Below are 23,321 nucleotides of genomic sequence, written 5' to 3'. Positions count from 1 at the left end.
GTAATGGTTAATTTATGTGTCAATTAGTCTAGACCACTGTGACTAGGTGTATGGTCAAACATTATTCTGGGTGATTTTGTGAGAGTGTTTTTGGATGAGATTAACGTTTAAATTGGTAGTTGCGGTCTGTAATGAGGGTGGTCCTCATCCAATCAGTTGTAGGTCTGAATAAAATAAAAAAATGACCTCCCCCAAGAAGGGACTCTTCCAGCAGACGTCCTTAGCACTTGAACTGCAAGATCAGCTCTCCTCTGGTTTTCTAGCCTAATGACCTTTGGACTTGAGCTACAACATTGGTTCTTCTCTGGTTTCCAGCCTGCTAGTCTGCTCCACAGATTTTAGATTTATAAGCCTTATAATCTCATGAGCCAATTCCTGAAAACAAATCTCCTTAGACACACACACACACATTCTGTTGATCCTATTTCTCTAGAGAATCCTAACCAACATATAGGCATTTTCTATTTTTTTATTAAAGATCAAAGAGTGGAACTTTGTGGCAGCAAAATGTAGACTATTATTGAAACTCTGAAGCTACATAGAGAGAAATTGACTTTTGAAGACAAAAATTTCACTTATCTGTGATTTTGGTATGCAGTCTTGGTGATTGGTTACATCATCTCAGTACTTCTCAAACTAGAGTACTTAATGGTATTCCATGGTTATGTAAAATAATAGTATAAGTGTAGTCCACTGTTCCACAGAGTCAATTTTTCAGTTTTATTGGAAAAGATTAATAAGTGTACAGGGCCAGTAACTCAGAACCAGCATTTCATATTGAAATAAACATAAATATATTATGGACTAGAATGTAAAACTTGCACAAATTCAACAAAACTTATAAAGAAGTTTGCACTTACAGGTGAGTGGCTTCCAGTGAGTTCCTAGTCATGATCTTTTCCACCATGTGAGTTGATCTTAAAACAGATGGGATTCAGAAAGTGAAAAGGATTATAAGAAAGGAGAAGAGAACCAACTCCATTTCAGAGGTCCCTCTTCCTTTAATTAGAAAGTAAACTAACTCTCCCAAAGAAGAGGCAATAGACAACAAAAACCATGAACAGGGAATAGAAATGATGCCATCTTTTTGTTTTTTATTTCCTTTTCCCATAAAAGCCCCTTTCTGATAAAAGTTAGTACTGCAGTCTTTATTTTCAAGTTCTTGTTTTAAGACCTCCCATGTATTGTGAACTTCTAATTCTAGGTCTCTACATGCACTTTCACATGAGATAGACGTAATAAAGAATTGAGCAAATGGCCAGGACTTGCTACCAGGTCTGCAAAGACCATGGTTTTGGTACATTTCCATGTTGAATCCCATCATTTTTGCTCCCCTGATTTAGCCAGCAAAGCACGTTTACTGGGCAGTAAACATGTCAAAAGTGAAGGTACTCATGTCCAGATAATACTGTGCTGTTGTTCTCAAATTAGTCCATGTTTCACGAGCCTGCAACAAAAGGAAACTCAAGTCATGATCTCTGAGTATGTAAAGTAATTACATCAATTGTTTTGATGATCATATGGATATTTCCAAAAGACTGAGAGAAATACAGTGGAAGAATAGTACCAAGTAAGGTTTGGTTTTCACTCTTTTAGTCATCTGTTTACTTCAATGCTCAAATGTTTTGTCATATTTGTGAGATCACTGTAGGAACCCATGTGGTAGAGCTTTGTCTCATTACAGTGTCTATTAGTTGATCACAACATTGGCCCACAGTTATAGGCAGGAGTGTACTTGAAAATTTCAATATTTCAGAAAGAAAACACAGTCTACCAGCTTCTGTACCACTTAACTTGCCAAATAAACAAGTGCCTTGCTTTAATACCTCTAAATGATGCCTGTTAGAGAAAACAGGCATAAAACTGGATACATTATTCAAGCTGGTGGTTTTCACCAGCAAACACTGAGCAGAAACAAACCAATCCTTGTATACTGGTTAAAATTCAGCCACACAGAGTAAGAATAGGACCCAGGTCCAGGAAAGAGATTGCATTCAATTCTTTCAGACTTTATATAACCCTTGAGCTTGGTGATAGTGAGAGCCCATGCATGTGAAAAGAAAGAACAAACAAATCATTGAGGAATTAATTAATTAATTTGTTATACATTTTTGTTTTCTAAATTGCTAAATGTTAAGAGGGAAATCATGAATAATTGAAATCTTCAGATAATTCAGCAATTTCATTTGGCCCAGAATTTCAATGTCTTCTTCCAGCAAAAAAGTAAATATGGAATAAAACTGGCTAATAAAGTGTTCTTCTTTGTTTCTCTTGGAATGAGATTTACAAGTGAATAAGAAAATGTACAAAAGGCAAGCAAGGAATGACATCAGGGCTTGGGTAATTGTCACAGAGAAAAATGAATTCTGAACAACTTAGAGGGAACTAAAATGTGACCGCAATCCATCCATCCACCTACTGCCACATGTAATAATTTAGTGAGACTTGACTACATAACGGTCATTCTGCTAGGTCCTGAGAATAATGACCTTAATGGATAAGACATGCACCTTTGTAGTCTAAGCAAGGAGATTGGGTGCATGAGACAAATAATTTCAGTGTGACATTTACAGAGCTATTCATGTGTGAACAGCATGCAAAGAGGAGAAAATAAGGAAGGACAAATGTCGCCTTGTAAGAAAGGAGGACAGAAGGGAAAGACTTCAGAAAGGAGGGACATTTGACCAGAGTCTTGAAGGAAGACTGGAGTTTACCAGACAAAAGCCACGCTATGGAAAGGAAAGATCAGGGATAGCTCAGGGCAGCCAAAGAGGAAAAATCATGGGGTGGGCTGGAGGTGTGTTAAGCATAGATGGTGAAGGGGCATTTGTTCCTAATGCAAATACCTGATCAGTCAGCATGTTTCCCCACATATTTGGACTGTGATCTGGGTCCCAGTAATCCTGCAAATACATGTGTCTTTTGAGATGTAGGAACTGGTTTGCTGAGTCGTCCAGCGAAAATGGTGCTCCCAACACTCCTGTAATTCAGAGTCCAAGAGCACAGCGTCTTTTAGAGCATTAATTTACATCTCAGTGTTTCCTCTTTAAGAGACACAGCTGTGGTTTTTGGGAGACTGGCCCTGGAAAAGAAGGAAATCCTGGAAAAGCTATGCCCTGAGGGAGATGGCTGCTCCTTAGTCCTTTTGCCACCATTGTACTGTCACAACCTTATGTGACCTAGTATAGTACAGCATGAAAACCAGTGCTGTGTGGTGGATGGAGAGTATTTTCAGAGCTTCCATACATGTATAAGAGCCTGCAGACCTGGACTCAAATTCCAGCTCTATCACTTTTTTGGGCAATTTGCTTAATTTCTCTGAGCTCTAGTTTTCTTGCAGGTAAAGAGATATAATAATTACAAAGTAAAGATATATATTTATATATATAAAATCCTACATTATAATATTATTGTAAGGGTTGGATAAATCAGTGGCTACAAACTACCTGGCTCAAACCAGACAGTCAACAGGGTTATTCTTGCTTCCTTAGCCTTCCAAAATAGAACATATCTTTCAGTTGCATTTTAATGGATTAACAGGTCCATCCTTAAACTGAACAGGCTTGCATTTTGTATTTTCTTCTCATTTCAAGGATTAGGAAAAAAAGAGATAATGTATATATTTAAAAATTTTATCAAATGTACATCACAGTGGTTCAACAGTCCCTCTCCCCATCTTCCATCCCGACACACTCTCCTCCCTCTTGATAACCAGTAGTCACTTCTCAGTGTTTATGAGTCTAACGCTGTTTTATTCCTTTTGTTTTGCTTTGTTTTAATATTTCACAAATAAGTGAATTCATATGGTATTTGTCTTTCTCCACCTGCCTTATTTCACTGACATAATACCCTCTAGATTCATCCATGTTGTAGCAAACGGCAGGATTTCTTTTCATTTTATGGCTGAATAATATTCCATTGAGTATATGCACCACATCTTCTTCACTCATTCATCTACTGATGGACGCTTAGGTTACTTTACTGCAAACAATGTGGCAGTAAACATAGGGGTGCATATATCTTTTTAAATCAGGGATTTTGTTTTCTTCAGGTAAATTCCTAGGAGTGGAATTACTGGGTCAAATGGTATTTCTATTTTTAGCTTTTTGAGGAACCTGCATATTGTTTTCCACAGTGGTTGTACCAATTTGCAGTCTCACCAACAGTGTAGGGGGTTTCCTATTTCCCTCAACTCTCTCCAGCATTTGTTATTTCTTGTCTTTTGGAGAGTAGCCATTCTAGCTGGTGTGAGATAATATCTCATTGTGGTTTTAATTTGCATTTCCCTGATGATTAGTGATGTGAAGCATCTTTTCATGTGCCTGTTGGCCACTTATACTTCTTCTTTGGAGAAGTGTCTGTCCGAAATGATAATTTTCTAAGTGTAGACCTTCTAGTATTTGAAACTTTAGTAGTCTATATTGTGTTTTCACTCCTAAATAAAACACAGTCAGGTTCAGAGTTATAACTTGAATGAATGTAAAGGAAGAACACACTTCTGACCTATTTGTGGTACCGGTACAATCTATTCATTGCTTGTGATAAAGAAGCATTTATTATGAAATTTAATTGTAAGTAACATTACATTAGGTACTTCACAGCTTCATCATTAATAGGCTTCTATTGACCAATACTCTGTATGGACCGGGTTTACAGTGAACTATAAGATATGAAACCTCTCCTCTACAGGGGACGGGGATGAGGGATACAGGATAAAGCAAGACAACACAGAATTTGATTGTGCTAAGGGACTTCAGGAGAAGGTCTTGTTACTGAGCACTGGGGCCCTGAGACATAGCACTCCTTTTCATGGTCAGGGAGATGCTTGATCTATTCTTTGCAGAAAAGATGAAATAAAGCATAGCTGAATGGGAGAAGGGCACTACCTTTAATTTTCTGCTAGAGGAATGATGTGAGCATATAGCATTGGGAATCTATAAGACTGATGTCTGTAAACAATGGTTAGAGGTGACTGGATTATGTGTTTTTGTTTTTTGTTTTTTGTTTTTTTTTTAGATAATTATTTTTTATTGAAGGGTAGTTGACGCACAGTATTACATTACATTAGTTTCAAGTGTACAACACAGTGATAAAACATTTATATACATAATTCTAGGTTCCAGCTATCACCCTACCAAGCTGTTACAATATCTTGACTATATTCCTTATGCTATACATTACATCCCAGTTACTTATTTATTTTAACATTGGAAGTCTGTCCTTTTTTTTTTTTTTTTTTTTTTTTTTGTGAGGGCATCTCTCATATTTATTGATCAAATGGTTGTTAACGACAATAAAATTCTGTATAGGGGAGTCAATGCTCAATGCACAATCATTAATCCACGCCAAGCCTAATTTTCGTCAGTCTCCAATCTTCTGAGGCATAACAAACAAGTTCTTACATGGAGAACAAATTCTTACATAATGAATAAGTTACATAGTGAACAGTACAAGGGCAGCCATCACAGAAACTTTCGGTTTTGCTCATGCATTATGAACTATAAACAGTCAGTTCAAATATGAATACTCATTTGGTTTTTATACTTGATTTATATGTGGATGGATTATGTGTTTTTGTGTGTGTATGATATATTGTTAGTTAACATTTACTGAGCATCATGCTAAAGACTTTACCAGAATTACCTTCTTTAATACTCACAACAACCCTAAGTTGCGCTGTCAATCAGTTCATTTTGCAGTCAAGGATACTAAGTCACAGAAAAGTTAAATAATATGTTCAAGGACACACATCTAGTGGGAGGGGAAGATGGAATTCTCCCTTCAGAGCTACTGCACTACATTATAATTAAGAGACAGGAATGCTTGGGTTCAGGTTACAGTATTAATAATAATAAGTTTTCCGCACTTATAGAAAAAAAAAAAGGAAACAGTATTTACACATTCCCTGATCTCATGCTTTTCCAAGCTTGGCATTGAACTTTAAGAGTTCCAGTTATTAGCCCTGTTATTTATAGTTTAATTTACCAACTCAGTAAGTTTTATTTCTAAATGCTACCTATTAAAAATGAAAATCTCGGGAGTAGAGCCAAGATGGCAGTGTGAGTAGAGCAGTGGAAATCTCCTCCCAAAACCACATATATTTATGAAAATATAACAAAGACAACTCTTCCTAGAATAGAGACCAGAGGACACAGGACAACATCCAGACCACATCCACAACTGGGAGAACCCAGCACCTCACGAAGGGGTGCTTTTTGGAAGTCTTAAAGGGACAGGGACCCCAAAACCAGATGGAAGCATCCCAGGACACTTAGTCCAGAGGCAGGGAATCTGGGGATCTCTGAGCACTCTAACCCTCTGGGAAGCAGGGAGCATGGAGGCCCCACACGGAGATAAATAGCCTCTCGGCCGCTCCCCCTCCAACGCGGCTCCACCATTTTGAAGCAGCTGCCCGAGGCAGGCCCTGCCCACAGAAACAGCAGAGATAAACTCCATAGCAGCCGGGCAGGAAGCAGAAACCCTGTCTGCGCACAGTTGCCCAGCACAAGCCACTAGAGGCCGCTGTTCTCCCAGGAGAGGAGGGCCACAAACCAACAAGAAGGGAAGTCCTTCCAGGCGTCACTCGTCCCAGCTCTGCAAACTATTCCTGTCACCATGAAAAGGCAAAACTACAGGCAGACAAAGATCACAGAGACAACACCAGAGAAGGAGACAGACCTAACCAGTCTTCCTGAAAAAGAATTCAAAATAAAAATCATAAACATGCTGATGGAGATGCAGAGAAATATGCAAGAGCTAAGGGATGAAGTCCGGAGGGAGATCACAGATGCCAGGAAGGAGATTACAGAAATGAAACAAACTCTGGAAGGATTTATAAGAAGAATGGATAAGATGCAAGAGGCCATTGATGGAATAGAAACCAGAGAACAGGAATGCATAGAAGCTGACATAGAGAGAGATAAAAGGATCTCCAGGAATGAAACAATATTAAGAGAACTGTGTGACCAATCCAAAAGGAACAATATCCGTATTATAGGGGTCCCAGAAAAAGAAGAGAGAGGAAAAGAGATGGAAAGTATCTTAGAAGAAATAATTGCTGAAAACTTCCCCACACTGGGGGAGGAAGTAATCGAACAGACCACGGAAATACACAGAACTCCCAACAGAAAGGACCCAAGGAGGACAAAACCAAGACACATAATAATTAAAATGGCAAAGATCAAGGACAAGGAAAGAGTTTTAAAGGCAGCTAGAGATAAAAAGTTCACCTATAAAGGAAAACCCATCAGGCTATCAACAGACTTCTCGAAAGAAAACTTACAGGCCAGAAGAGAATGTCATGATATATTTAATGCAATGAAACAGAAGGGCCTTGAACCAAGGATACTGTATCCAGCACGATTATCATTTAAATATGATGGCAGGATTAAACAATTCCCAGATATGCAAAAGTTGAGGGAATTTGCTTCCCACAAACCACCTCTACAGGGCATCTTACAGGGACTGCTCTAGATGGGAGCACTCCTAAAAAGAGCACAGAACAAAACTCCCAACATATGAAGAATGGAGGGAGGAGGAATAAGAAGGGAGAGAAGAAAAGAATCTCCAGACAGTGTATATAACAGCTCAATAAGCGAGCTAAGTTAGGCAGTAAGATACTAAAGAGGCTAACCTTGAACCTTTGGTAACCACGAATTTAAAGCCTGCAATGGCAATAAGTGCATATCTTTCAATAGTCACCCTAAATGTAAATGGACTTAATGTACCAATCAAAATACAGAGTAATAGAATGGATAGAAAAGCAAGACCCATCTATATGCTGCTTACAAGAAACTCACCTCAAACCCAAAGACATGTACAGACTAAAAGTCAAGGGATGGAAAAACATATTTCAGGCAAACAACTGAGAGAAGAAAGCAGGGGTTGCAATACTAATATCAGACAAAATAGACTTCAAAACAAAGAAAGTAACAAGAGGTAAAGAAGGACACTACATAATGATAAAAGGCTCAGTCCAACAAGAGGATATAACCATTCTAAATATATATGCACCCAACACAGGAGTACCAGCATATGTGAAGCAAGTACTAACAGAACTAAAGGGGGAAATAGGCTGCAATGCATTCATTTTAGGAGACTTCAACACACCACTCCCCCCAAAGGATAGATCCACCGGGCAGAAAATAAGTAAGGACACAGAGGCACTGAACAACACAGTAGAGCAGATGGACCTAATAGACATCTATAGAACTCTACACCCAAAAGCAACAGGATATACATTCTTCTCAAGTGCACATGGAACATTCTCCAGAATAGACCACATACTAGCCCACAAAAAGAGCCTCAGTAAATTCCAAAATATTGAAATTGTACCAACCAACTTTTCAGACCACAAAGGTATAAAACAAGAAATAAATTCTACAAAGAAAACAAAAAGGCTCACAAACACATGGAGGCTTAACAACATGGTCATAAATAATCAATGGATCAACGAACAAATTAAAATAGACATCAAGGAATATATGGAAACAAATGACAAAAACAACACAAAGCCCAAAATTCTGTGGGACGCAGTGAAAGCAGTCTTAAGAGGAAAGTATATAGCGATACAGGCACACTTGAAGAAGGAAGAACGATCCCAAATGAATAGTCTAATGTCACAATTATTGAAACTGGAAAAAGAAGAACAAATGAGGCCTAAGGTCAGCAGACAGAGGGACATAATAAAGATCAGAGAAGAAATAAATAAATAAAATTGAGAAGAATAAAACAATAGAAATAATCAATGAAACCAAGAGCTGGTCCTTCAAGAAAATAAACAAAATAGATAAGCCTCTAGCCAGACATACTAAGAGAAAAAGACAATCTACACATGTCAACAAAATCAGAAATGACAACGGAAAAATCAATACAGACTCCACAGAAATACAAAGAATTATTAAAGACTACTATGAAAACCTATATGCCAATAAGCTGGAAAACCTAGAAGAAATGGACAACTTCCTAGAAAAATACAACCTTCCAAGACTGACCAAGGAAGAAACAGAAAAGTTAAACAAACCAATTATGAGCAAAGAAATTGAAAGAGTAATCAAAAAGCTACCCAAGAACAAAAGCCCCAGGCCAGACGGATTTATCTCGGAATTTTATCAGACATACAAAGAAGACATAATACCTATTCTCCTTAAAGTTTTCCAAAAATAGAACAGGAGGGAGTACTCCCAAACACATTCTATGAAGCCAACATCACCCTAATACCAAAACCAGGAAAAGACCCCACCAAAAAAGAAAATAACAGACCAATATCTCTGATGAATGTAGATGCAAAAATACTCAATAAAATATTAGCAAACCGAATTCAAAAATATATGAAAACTATCATGCACCATGACCAAGTGGGGTTCATCCCAGGGATGCAGGGATGGTACAACATTTGAACATCCATCAACATCATCCACCACATCAACAAAAAGAAAGACAAAAACCACATGATCATCTCCATAGATGCTGAAAAAGCATTCGACAAAATTCAACATCCATTCATGATAAAAACTCTCAGCAAAATGGGAATAGAGGACAAGTACCTCAACATAATAAAGGCCATATATGATAAAACCACAGCCAACATTATACTGAACAGCAAGAAGCTGAAAGCTTTTCCTCTGAGATCAGGAACTAGACAGGGATGCCCACTATCCCCACTGTTATTCAACACAGTACTGGAGGTCCTAGCCACAGCAATTAGACAAAACAAAGAAATACAAGGAATCCAGATTGGTAAAGAAGAATTTAAACTGTCACTATTTGCAGATGACATGATATTGTACATAAAAAAACCCCAAAGACTCCACTCCAAAACAACTAGAACTGATAGTGGAATACAGCAAAGTTGCAAGATACAAAATTAACACACAGAAATCTGTGGCTTTCCTATATACTAACAATGAACCAATAGAAAGAGAAATCAGGAAAACAACTCCATGCACAATTGCATCAAAAAGAATAAAATACCTATGAATAAATCTAACCAAAGAAGTGAAAGACCTATACCCTGAAAACTACAAGTAACTCTTAAGATAAATTAAAGGGGACACTAACAAATGGAAACTCATCCCATGCTCGTGGCTACGAAGAATTAATATCGTCAAAATGGCCATCCTGCCCAAAGCAATACACAGATTTGATGCAATCCCTATCAAATTACCAGCAACATTCTTCAACGAACTGGAACAAATAGTTCAAAAATTCATATGGAAACACCAAAGACCCGAATAGCCAAAGCAATCCTGAGAAAGAAGAATAAAGTAGGGGGGATCTCACTCCCCAACTTCAAGCTCTACTACAAAGCCATAGTAATCAAGACAATTTGGTACTGGCACAAGAACAGAGCCACAGACCAGTGGAACAGATTAGAGACTCCAGACATTAACCCAAACATATATGGTGAATTAATATTTGATAAAGGAGCCATGGACATACAATGGTGAAATGAAAGTCTCTTCAACAGATGGTGCTGGAAAAACTGGACAACTACATGTAGGAGAATGAAACTGGACCATTGTCTAACCCCATATACAAAAGTAAACTCAAAATGGATCAAAGACCTGAATGTAAGTCATGAAACCATTAAACTCTTGGAAGAAAACATAGGCAAAAACCTCTTAGACATAAACATGAGTGACCTCTTTTTGAACATATCTCCCCAGGCAAGGAAAACAACAGCAAAAATGAGTAAGTGGGACTATATTAAGCTGAAAAGCTTCTGTACAGCAAAAGACACCATCAATAGAACAAAAAGGATCCCTACAGTATGGGAGAATATATATGAAAATGACAGATCCAATAAAGGCTTGATGTCCAAAATATATAAGGAGCTCACCCACCTCAACAAACAAAAAACAAGTAATCTAATTAAAAAATGGGCAGAGGAACTGAACAGACAGTTCTCCAAAAAAGAAATACAGATGGCCAACAGACACATGAAAACATGCTCCACATCACTAATTATCAGAGAAATGCAAATTAAAACCACAATGAGGTATCACCTCACACCAGTAAGGATGGCTACCATCCAAAAGACAAACAACAAATGTTGGCAAGGTTGTGGAGAAAGGGGAACCCTCCTACACTGCTGGTGGGAATGTAAACTAGTTCAACCATTGTGGAAAGCAGTATGGAGGTTCCTCAAAAAACTCAAAATAGACTTACCATTTGACCCAGGAATTCCACTCCTAGGAATTTACCCTAAGAACGCAGCACTCAAGTTTGAAAAAGACAGATGCACCCCTATTTTTATCGCAGCACTATTTACAATAGCCAAGAACTGGAAGCAACCTAAGTGTCCATCAGTCGATGAATGGATAAAGAAGATGTGGTATATATACACAATGGAATATTACTCAGCCATAAGAAGAAAACAAATCCTACCATTTGCAACAACATGGATGGAGCTAGAGGGTATTATGCTCAGTGAAATAAGCCAAGGAGAGAAAGAGAAATACCAAATGATTTCACTCATCTGTGGAGTATAAGAACAAAGGAAAAACTAAAGGAACAAAACAGCAGCAGAATCACAGAACCCAAGAATGGACTAACATTTACCAAAGGGAAAGGGACTGGGGAGGATGGGTGGGTAGGGAGGGATAGGGGGGGAAGAAGAAAGGGGGTATTATGGTTAGCATGCATAATGGGGGGTGTGGGAGAAAGGGGAGTGCTGTGTAACACAGAGAAGACAAGTAGTGATTCTACAACATTTTGCTATGTCGATGGACAGTGACTGTAAAGGGGTTTGTTGGGAGGACCTGGTATAGGGGAGAGCCTAGTAAACATAATATTCTTCATGTAATTGTAGATTAACGAGAACAAAAAAAAAAGAAAAGAAAAGGGAGATTACTCCCTGATAGGATAAAACTAACTGTAAATCAATGATTAATGCATGCTTTAAATATCCTTAATGTTGATCATTTAAAAGGTGTCAGATGATCAGCTATGGAAATACATTTTTCTGATAATATTCCTTTCTCTTTAAAAAAAAAAAAAAGCAGTTCCTGTGTGGTGATCTCCAATAAGTTCTTCACAATGGTATAAAGGGCATATCAAAATGTGGGCAAAGGGTTTGTTTGTGTTTGTACAGAGGATCAAAGCCTAATTTGGCTACCCAGAAAAAGAATTAAGATACGATATGAAGAAGAACTTCCAACATCAACATTCTCTGGAAGAGTCATTCCAGAAGATGATCATCAAAAAACTTCAACAAAGATCCTGGCACTGTTGCAGTTGTAGCTGCCTTCATCCCACTGGTTCCTGGACTTACCATTGGAATGAAGAAGGAGATATCTAAGCTGGCCTGTGCATACAGTAAAACAACATATTTGACGGGATCTATACTATCAGAGCTCAACCAAGAATTAGGCGAAGTGCAAGTTGCAGCACTCCAAAATCTTGCGACTATAGATTATAGACTATCTATTATTAAAAGAACATATGGGATGTGAACAGTTCCCAGGAATGTGTTGTTTTAATTTGTCTGATTTTTCTCAAACTATTCAAATTCAGTTAGACAATATCCATCATATCATTGATAAGTTTTCACAAATGCCTAGGGTGCCTAACTGGTTTTTTTGGTTTCACTGGAGGTGGCTGGTAATTGTAGGTCTGCTTTTGTTATGTAGCTGTATTCCTATTATGTTAATGTATGTGCACAATATAATTAGTAGTTTAAAACCTATACATGCTTATGTTACTCTACAAGAAGATATGTCAAAGAAATAATCAATCTTCCCATGTTTTCTTCCATCTGCTACTTCTATAGCTTTTCTTCTTCCTTCCTAATTACAACCCTTAAGTAGAATTCGTGCCTCATATCGAAATTACCGAGTATCATAATTCTTCCAAGTGGTAAAGATACCTCAAGACAAATGCTGGGCATAGAAGCCACAGGGCATAAATCTGCAAAGAAGTAAAAAGCTAACCTTTTCAAACAATATTGCTTCTCTCTCACTTACCAACTTTACATTTCCCTGTATGGCCCCGGAAGATAACTGGTTAGCCAGAGACGGGTAAGATTCCTCAAGGGAGGAACAACCTAAGACAGGCACAGTCGCAGGGGGACCATCAGGAGAGAAATTGGGGACCAACAGAGGGGAGGCTTAGAACCTCACCCCCACTGTTTTGAGAGAAATCTTCTGCATCCGTGGATGTTTTGTTGCCCTTGTCTAGCTTGGATTAATACTTAGTCTTTAGGCACAGACCTGATCATCTACATTTGCCATCTTACAGCACTAAACTATGTTTTCTACCTTTATCTTGCATCTACCTACCACTTCAACATTTTATTTAAAAAAATAATAATAATAATGATAATAATAAGGGAGAAATGTGGGATTCACATATAAATCAAGTATAAAAATCAAACAAATACTCATATTTGGCCTGATTGTTTATAGTTTATAATGTGTGATCAAAACCAAAAGTTTCTGTGATATGACTGCCCTTGCACTGTTCACCATGTAAGAACTTATTCACTATGTAAGAATTTGCTCACCATGTAAGAACTTGTTCGTTATGCTTCAGAAGATTGGAGACTGTTGAGAACTAGGCTTGGGGTTGATTAATGATTGTGCATTGAGTCCCCTATACAGAATTTTATTGTTGTTAACAACCATTTGATCAATAAATATGAGAGATGCCCTCTCAAAAAAAAAAATGATGTTGTATACTATGACTATAATGGGCCAAGTCTCTATGAACTATCCAGAAAAGGACTCCAAATACATTGCTTGTTGGAATAAGCAATCAGGTTACAGTGCAAAATGAGAACAATCTCATTAAAAAAAAAGCAAAACTGAAATCTTATGTCTAGATCTGCACTAATATTTCTATATAAAAGTGAATTAGGAAACTGAAGAGGTGTTACCTCTAGAGCAGTCATTAGAATCAGTGATGGAAAGTAAGCAGCCATGAATAGAGACAGAACATTTTAACTTTATGGATTTTCATATTGTTTAAATTGCTTACAGTGAGTTTCATCTGTATATAACTTGTATGTATGTATGCATGTAAAGATAAATATAGAGAGTATGGAAGGTTGTCCTCAAGACAGCTTAAATTTATTTTAAATATTTATGCATGTAAAAATATAAATAAAATGTTATTTGAATAAAAAAAAATGACAATCTCTGTGGATATTATACATTAACTAGGCCGCTTCTGGTGCAAAACACTGTACTACTAATGGTAGAAAAAAAGTGACTCAGACAGATTCCCCATTAATAAGAAGTTAACAATTTTACTGATTTAAAAATAAAAGACAAGAGTCAACTTCAGAAGATATGAGGATGCCAGGAGTAATGGCCTGCAGCTAGTTAATCTAATTCAATGCAATCAAACCAGAATGTCTGCAGAAGCCACCCTCTAAGATGGCCCCCAAAGATCACTGTCTCCCCATTTTCGTATCCTGTGTGGTCCCCTCTGTCATTTAGTAGGTCTGACCTGTGTAGCTGTAGGATACTGTGAAAATGACAGTGTGTGATTTCTGTGGCTAAGACATAAAAAGACATGTAACTTCTGCCTTGCCCCTCTCTTAGATCCCTTGTTTAAGGGAAGTCACCTGCCATGTTGTGAGGACCCTCAAGCAGCCCTGAGGAGATGCCCACATGGTAAGGAACTGAAGCCTCCCACCAAAAGCCATAAAAAAGCCACTGGGAGCCTGATGCCTTTGTTCTAGTCAAGCCTTCAGGTGACTACAGCCTCCACTGAGATCTTTACTGCAACTTCGTGAGAGATCCTGACCCAAAATCACTGACCTAAGCCACTCCCAATTTCTTGACCTTCAGAAACTGTGAAATAATAAATACTTACTGCTTCAGCTGCTCAGGTTTGGGGAAATTAGTTATGTCATACTAGATAACTAACACAATGCATTCTCAGCATCTATTAATGTCAACATAACCTGCTAATCTTTAGAGTTGAGACTAGGATGAGGCAAGGGAGGACCCCAGGGCATAAAATATAAGAAGAAACTCATTCTCAGGGGTATGCAAACTTTGAACCGTAAGACCTCCCTTTGTCTCACCCTAGTCCTTGTTCTGGTTATCACTGTAACCCTTGCACTAAGGAACTCTCATTACATTCAGAATTCATAAACAATTATAAGAAGACATATTGTGGCCAGACCATTTGAAGAGGGAGGGATAAATTCTGATATTGGCATGGAGGCATAACAGAAAAATTGGTTTTGAGTTGACCTTGAAAGTATATATAACATTTCCAAGCCAGAAAGAAGGGAGTAGGAACAAAGAGCATGTATTCCAGGCTGAAGGAGATTGGAAGTCTGAGGAACAGAGGGCAAGTAAGGCTTGGGCTCAGTGACCCTCACTTTGCCACTGTGATTGCAAGGTAGGAGATGTGGTCAGTAACAGGTTGGAAAGAAAAGCTGGAGCTCAATTCTGAAGGATTATTACTGTCATACCAAGGAGTTTGGACTTTATTCTGTAAATAACTATCATTTCTGAACAAGAAAATGATAGGACCAGATTTATTTATTTTTGTTTTATTATGATAAAATGTACATAACAAAAAAACTTACCATTGAACTATTTTTAATTATACAATTCAGCGGCATCAATAACTTCACAATATTGTGCAACTATCACCACTATCTCCAGAACATTTTCATCATTCCAAATAGAAATTCTGTACCCTTTAAAAACAAAACTTTCATTATTGGAACTCCAGCCTTTGGTAACCACCCTTAACTTTCTATCTCTATGAACTTGCTTGTTCGATATTCCTCATATAAGAGGAATCATGTGATATTTGTCCCTTTGTGTCTGACTTAATAATATCTTCAAGGTTTATCCATGTTGTAACAAATGTCCCCAGTGCATTCCTTTTTAAGGGTGAATAATATTATATATTATATACCAACATTTTGTTTATCCATTCACAGATTCACTTTTGAAAACTCCTTTGTCAGTGGTGTGGAGGGCAGAGGGTAAAAGGAAGCTGAGTGAGAGACATGAGCTTGGAGATTCCTCTAATGGCTCAGATGAGAGAGAAGTAGGACCTGAATCAGGTAAGTGACAGCAGAATTGGATGATAGGATTGATTGGGAGAAAATGGGGAATTCTCATTGGTCTGGGCTGACTAATAAGGACTGACGAGCACTGAAGTTTTGGTTTTAGCTGAGATGTGTTAATAGGTGACTTTTTAGATTTCTCTTCATTTTCTTTGAAGAAAAGTTGTTAATTACGGTGTTACTTACTAATGTTTATTGTGTACTTTTCTGTCTTAAAAGAAGTGTTTTTCAAAATAAAGGGAGAGTGGGTAGGCAAAGTAGACCAATACCATAAATATCTAATAAAAATTTCTGAATAAATTACGTTGAGGATATATTTTATAGCTATGTAATGAAAGCACAGTAATTGCTTAAGAAAGTGTTACTTGGAATCATCCAAAAGTAAAATCAATATTCTGCATCATGATTATCCTGGTGCATGGTACAATCACTAAGAAAAAAATGCTATCACATAAATCTTGACAGAAAATCATGCTTTAGAATATAAACCATGCTATTTTAAGCTCTAATAATTCTGTCTTTTGTAAATGTCCTTTTTGCTCATGGGAAATGTTTCAGTGATACAGTTCCCCCTGCTCTCACCCAGAACAAAGCACCTACCTCAGCATTATGTGCCCAATAGGCATCCAATAAATATTAACTGTTTGTGATAATAACACCACTTATGAAAGTGACAGAAAATAGTATTTATTATCCTACTTTACAAATGAGAAAATTGACACACAGAGATGAAATGACTCACTCAAGGTCACATAGTAAGTCAGCGGCAGGCCTGGAAATAAAATGCAAGTAATACAGAAGGACAGGCTATTATCCTCTCTGCTTGAGAAATTTCTCCTTCCTTTGTCATTCTGCCTGATCAGCCTTGAAAGTTAGTGAGAGCAAGATCAGAGTTTTGTGTTTGTAAGCCTATGTAATACTGCTGGGGTTTGAAAACTGACCTCTCGATTTTATTACTATGTTGGTTTTCAAATGGCTGGCTTTTTAAAAATGTAGGCACTATCACCCAGGTTAATGTCTTTTTTAAACTTTATAATCATAAGCTATAAAAAAATCTTCCTCTTTTTCTTTCCAAGTCCCTGTACACCCTCCTTCCTTTCACTCCATATCATAGTTAGTTTTAATAGGATCTGTCAAGCTTAGTTCTCCTACCCAAATATTTCTTGAATATCATGTGCAGAAAATTCTGTACAGTAGAAATAAGGCAGACACTTCAGGGTACAGAGACATTCATGACCACAGCTCTCCCTCCACAAGCCAAGAAAGATCAGAGATTTGGTGTCTTATCCTGGCCCTGCCAGTGACTGACTAGGTCACCAGCCACTTCTTACTCCTGCACCTCCATTTCCTGTTCTGTAAAATGAGGCTGGCTCATATGATCTCTAAGGTCTCTCCAGCACTAATATTTTTAACTGAAATGTATTCATAACAAATAGGTCATTAAACAAAAATTACTTTCTCTGCATGGTATTATATCATTGGAAGCAAATCAAACATGCTAAGTGGACACAGCTCCTATGACCATCAAGGAGCTTACATACTGAGAAATTCAGCATAGAGACAAAAAAGTACAAGAGTAGTCAAAACAAACCTAGCCAATAATAAAAGCGAAACAGATAAAAATTTATTCATAGTATACATAGAGATGAGTGGGCAGGATGGGAGTATCAGAAGCTGTGTAATGAGAAATGCAGACTCCCTATTTTGCCATCAGCCAAGGAAGGTTGAAAGGAGTGTGTAAATTTGATACTGGAAAAATGACTGAATGGTCTACACTATGCACATGATCATGAAATTGATATTTGTGGTGGGAACCTATACACTAAAAAGAACAGAAAGCCTAATGTGAAACTTAAGGATTAAAGAACAGAGTCTAGTGACTGATTCCTATTTTCTTCCATGTTGAGGAAACTCATTTAGTTATCCCAGGCCTCTCTTTTCCCCTTTAGGTACTCTGCTCCTCAGGGCAGTGCCTCATTATTTGGTAAACCCAAGAAGCATAACTTGGCATGTCCTGTTAACTCTCCTTTCTTCCTCTTGAGAGTGAGCTGGTCTCAAGGGCACACTCTCTATCCTGGTTCTGCAATCTGCAATTGGATGTGAAATTTGCCAAATTCTGGGTCCAGTCCTTCAGGCCCTTTCCATCTTAAAATTATGTTTCATGTTCCAAGTTAGCTTTCCTCGGTAATAAAGGAAATGGGTTGCTTCCATAATCATCCTTGGATTACTTTTCAACTTGATCAAAACCGGGCTAAAAAGGGGATGCTACGTGTCAAAAGGTGGCTCAGAGAATCCAACAGGTCTGCTGTCTCAAAGCCTCACTAAGAAACAGGAAAAAGATACACAGACCAGGGCTTTCCAACCACTAGGAGCTCGTCATCCTTGGGCTGCCATGACTGTGAATTCCTTCCCTCATGTTACCTTCAATGTCTGTTGATCTGTGAAATAAACGTGGTAGGATTTAGTCGGGGTGGAAGACACAAAAATGTCTGGTACTTACACAGGACAGGCCCACAACTAGCTATTTCCTTTAGGGGCCGGCGATACTGACATGTATAGTGTTACCATGTACCTGGTACTGGAGATGTAGAATAAATACTATAGTTCTGTCACAAGTTCAAAAATTCTTAGGTATGAGATACCAAAAGAAAAGCATCTAGCACTGAGTATAAACAATTAAAGAGTAACATTTATTATTTACTACTTTTATTTGACTGAGTGCCTGTCTTTGCCCTTAAAATGTTTGTCTTAAAAAAAAAGATGAAATAAGTGCCTAGGCGATTATGTGTGCACACAAATTAAGTACTAAAACAAAGTATAAATGATTACTAGGAATTAAGTACAAAAGAGGGTCAGGAGATGTACAGACATCTTGGCAATATGGGGAAATTTTCAAAGGTTTCTAAATGTAGGAGAAAATCTATAATTTTGTGAGAGATCAAAATACTCATGTTTAGTTTCATATTTTGTAGACTTGAATATTTTATCCTCTGGGTTAAGTAACTAATTTTCTTTACAAATAGTGAAATAGTTGTTTTCTTCTTTCCAAACTTTGATTACTGAGCCAAGAATTAATGGTGGGGGATAGAAGGGTTCTTTTGGTTAAACGCATTCTCTCACTTTGCTGTAAAAATTAGTAAGAGAATGAGAGAAAAGAAATTTGCTTTGAGAAAAATAAATGTGAAGAAGAAAAAGAAGGAAGAAGGAAAAGACACTAGTCAAGAAAAGAAGTCAGAGGAAAAAGAGATGAAATAAGGGAGGCTGCAAAAGACAGAAAGTTAACATGTTGAAACGTCATGAAAAGGAACAGGGCAAATACTGGTGGGGAAAAGGCAGAGAGCAAGGGAGCAGATGGAAGAGAACTGGAAAAAAAGGGAAGAGACACTGACCTGGAGGACCAGCCCGCTGATCCCTGTCATTTTATTAGGCTGTCTGTTAATAAAATGCTTTCGTAACTGAACTTTTAACTTGGAAACCTCAGCTTCATTGATGCCACAATTGCTGATGTGTGAGTACTTTGAAAAGTAAACAAACTGGTATTACTTGAGTTTAACTTCAATCAACCTTTAAAACAACCTGCTCTCAACACCCTGCTGTATGCATCCCACATACACATTCCCACACACGGCCATGTAATTCTCCAGAACATACCTTTAGAACTGGTAGATCCTTTATTAGTTTTTAATCTTGTGGACAGAGATGTTTATAACTCATTGAGACAGCATTTTATTTGGTTCAAAGGTGATCTGGGTCACTGCCTATGTGAGTTGATGGAACTCCCACCTCTAGTGCCCTGGCCAGACATGCCACGTGGGTAGGAAAATAGTTTTCCCACAACATTCAGTGTGCTCAATGGATCTAGTCACAGACCCTGACACTTTTTATCCAACCAAGTTATTTCCCCGTGTATTTTCACTACCCACTTTCTTGAAAGCATCAGTCAATCACAAATCAAAGTGAATAGTAAAATTAAGAACAAAATCTTATAAACTAAACTAAACCTACATCTGGAAATACAGACTCTTCAAGGAATTGGAAGGAGACAGGGGTGACTGAGAAGGGCTGTTCCTTCTATGGCAGAGATGAAGGCAAAGAGGGAAGGATCTGAGGTCCTCACAGGCTCATGGGGAAGAAAAGGTGAGTTTAACAGCTCTTGTCAACAAACCAAATGAACAACAACATAAAAAACTTCAAGACCAGTTGGTCTTGGTTACTAACTGTGCAGTGAATTTTTCCCCATCCAGAACTAGAAGACATACTCATACTGTGTGGGTGATGGGCATGAACCACCACACTGTTTCATACATGGGTCCACTCCAAAGACTGGTTTACTTACTCAGGGAAACACTTTTCAAATATATGGATTTATCGTGTTTCTCCTTTATGTGAAATGGGGCTGTTTGATTTTTAAAAGTGCCTTATTGAGGTCAAAGGGAAGTCCTAAATGTCCCTTTGCCCTCAGCACAACTAGGAACTGTCATGGATGGTCCATGGTTACGTCCTGGTTTGGCTGTTTTCTCAGGTAAAGTTCTCAGCTCCCTAATTTCTGACTTTTTCTTGAACCAATGGCTGCAATATTGGCTGCATTATTTTTTCAGGAGGAGATCTTGATGTGTGCCTTGCTGCATATCCCATACCTAGTATTTCAGTGACAGAGGGGACAGTTTGTATAGCAGAGAGAAGAGTTTTGTTCTTGGAAGATGTGGATGTAGAATTTGGGTGTGAATCTGACATCGAGCATTGATTAACTGTGTAACTTAGTTATTTAGCTTCTCCAAGCCTCAGTTTCCTTTGTAAAATGGATATCATAATACCTGTTTTGAGAGTGATTATGAGAACTGAACGAAGATAACACATGGAAAGCCCATGACAATGAATAAAGACTTAAAATAGTAGTATTAATATTTGCTGGTTTTATTATGGAGAAGGCAATTCTTAATCTAAATGCTAAAGGGAGGGGTTTTTTGTGATGTTGTGTTGTATTGTTTTGTTTTTAATCAAATCATGACACTGGACTTCTAATACTCTGACCAGGAAATCAATTCCAATGTGTATAAATTACTATTTTGACAAAAATCAATAAAATAATCTGAGGACTCTGCTCATAAATTCAATTACTTGAGTAAGGCTCTTCATCTTTTCTGGCTTCAGCATTCCCATTAGAAAAATGGATAATGAGATCTTTCCCTACTTACTCAAAATTAAATTCTGGATAAAGGTAATTTGTTACACAATTAATTTGTAACAGAGAAAACTTTTTTTTTTAGTAATTGAAATGGTTGCTTTCTTATTCACCAGTGAAGTGCAGGTGAATACCCTGCATTCTTAAATGAAAGAGCAGAGGGGAAAGGAAAGAAAACTGATTTGAGCTATGATTTCCTATTTTGGAGCTGCATGATTTAGACAGTATCAACTAAGCTAGTTATTAGTGAAACAAATGTATCTTATTCTAAAGACTTCAGTCTCCTCAGCTCATAAGCAGTAAAAGACTTCTTTCTGAGATCTGAAGGGCTCACCCAGCAGCGTCAACATTCCTGTCCTTACCTTCTGATTCTCAACATGTTATTCCATGAACTTCAGAGACATCATCTTATTTAATTATCTATTTATGATGTGAAGTCAGTCAAACCAATTGTCTTTATAGAAAGACATTATTTCTCCAGTATCCAACTGGAGTTAAAATTAATTCCAACTTAGTTCTTAAGACAGTCTCTAAAAGTCGTTTTGCAGGAACGTTTTCCTTTTGCCAAGTATTTCTGCCCCTGCAGTGTTCACAGGTGAATGTGAGAGAGCGATAGAGTGCTTTTAGCCTCGCAGTCATACACTGCCACCCACTCTAAAGTCAATTGCATGGATCAGCAGCCAAGGCGAAGCATTATACTGGATTATAACCAGCCCATGACTTCAATTTATTGTGTGCCCCCAGATACTCACTTAAAGTGAACCAGTCTCACATTCTTCATCTGGAATGTGGGCTGTAACTGAGTGTGATCGTATATATATATATATATATATATATATGCCTTGATGATAATTGGTTAATAGTAACTTGGCTAAAATTTTCCAAGTCATTTATTTAAACATCCTAAATACAATATATACTATTAATTATTAAAACTCTTTAATAAAATTACACATATGCTAGGGAATTAAATGCTAATTATATGTACACACATATCTCGATTTATATTCTAGATATCTATCCCTGTGTGTGTGTGTCTCAAGCAGAATGCATAGGTTTTTTGCATGGGTCTCAAGTTTATCAGAAAAGTAGAAATTTATTCTAATTTAGGCATTTTCATCAGAAACACTGATACATTCTAGAGATTTAACTGTGAAAATAATTTAAAGCTTTGTAAGTATTTTCAGTTTGGGTTACCAGAAAATCAAATGACCTCTCAGTTCAATTCAGATACAAGCCTCTGAATTACTGGGTCGATTTGGCAGCAGATTATCTGGCCTCGGGTGCCTTCCTTGATCTGTCTTTAAAACAACACTTCTCTGAGCTACAGCTTGCCTTAAGGGTTAATGCATTCATACGCTCAAAATACCTTCAGGTCTCCACATAATGGTACTATGCACGTATTACAGTTTCTAAAAGGCATTTAATATTTTCTTTGTTCAAGGACATAAGAGCACTTCTTTGGAGGCAGCAGTTAAATAGACTTTTTAGCAGTAGTAATATGTTCATATATTAACACATAATTGGGATAAAATGATCACACACACAATTAATGGTAACACGTTCAAAACCACAGCATGACATAATATTTGGTTTTCCCAGCACTTTAGAAATGGTCTATGAATGAAACACATTTGTCCATTTCTTTGAAAAGTCAAAAGGGGTTATCTATCAATCTAATAATTATAAAACACATGATAACTTAAAAGAAATAAATTCTTACCTATAAGCAATGTTGAACACAGGGCCACTTGAAGCATTTTATAGGCCATGATCCTGTTTTGGAAAGAAAAGATTTATTTATTTACATTTAGACTGGGCAAAGCTTTAGGGCATATTAGGTATATTCCAGGGGTAAGAAGCACTTGTTGTATACCTAAAAGCCCTATGAGCTGAGGCAAGTCAGAGAGAGGCTGTTACTGAGATTTTTTTTTTTCAGATATAACTCCTGCCTGTTTACCCTTTGGACTTTTCGGAGTGACTTTTTACAAGCTGCTCTTATATGGCCTATGTACTTATTTACTAATTTTACTACCCACCCAGACTAAGGTAATGCTAAAAAAATAAAGGTAGAAAAACTGAATCATTCATACATTGATG

General features: G+C 37.5%; 1 protein-coding gene across 1 annotated transcript; it reads right to left on the bottom strand.

The window, feature by feature from the left end:
- Window positions 1–800: 800 nt before the first annotated feature.
- On the bottom strand, window positions 801–23,150 carry C1H3orf85 (chromosome 1 C3orf85 homolog). The gene is made up of 4 exons (XM_057502459.1): window positions 23,098–23,150; window positions 22,945–22,997; window positions 2,847–2,980; window positions 801–1,447 (listed from the first exon to the last, which is right to left on the bottom strand). Exons 2-4 carry the CDS (start codon window positions 22,991–22,993, stop codon window positions 1,358–1,360), a joined length of 273 nt encoding a protein of 90 aa, XP_057358442.1. The 5' UTR covers window positions 22,994–22,997; window positions 23,098–23,150; the 3' UTR covers window positions 801–1,357.
- Window positions 23,151–23,321: the final 171 nt, after the last annotated feature.

Source organism: Manis pentadactyla, chromosome 1 (genome assembly GCF_030020395.1).
Source record: "Manis pentadactyla isolate mManPen7 chromosome 1, mManPen7.hap1, whole genome shotgun sequence".
Lineage (NCBI taxonomy): Eukaryota > Metazoa > Chordata > Mammalia > Pholidota > Manidae > Manis > Manis pentadactyla.
This window is presented reverse-complemented; position numbering and strand designations above follow the sequence as displayed.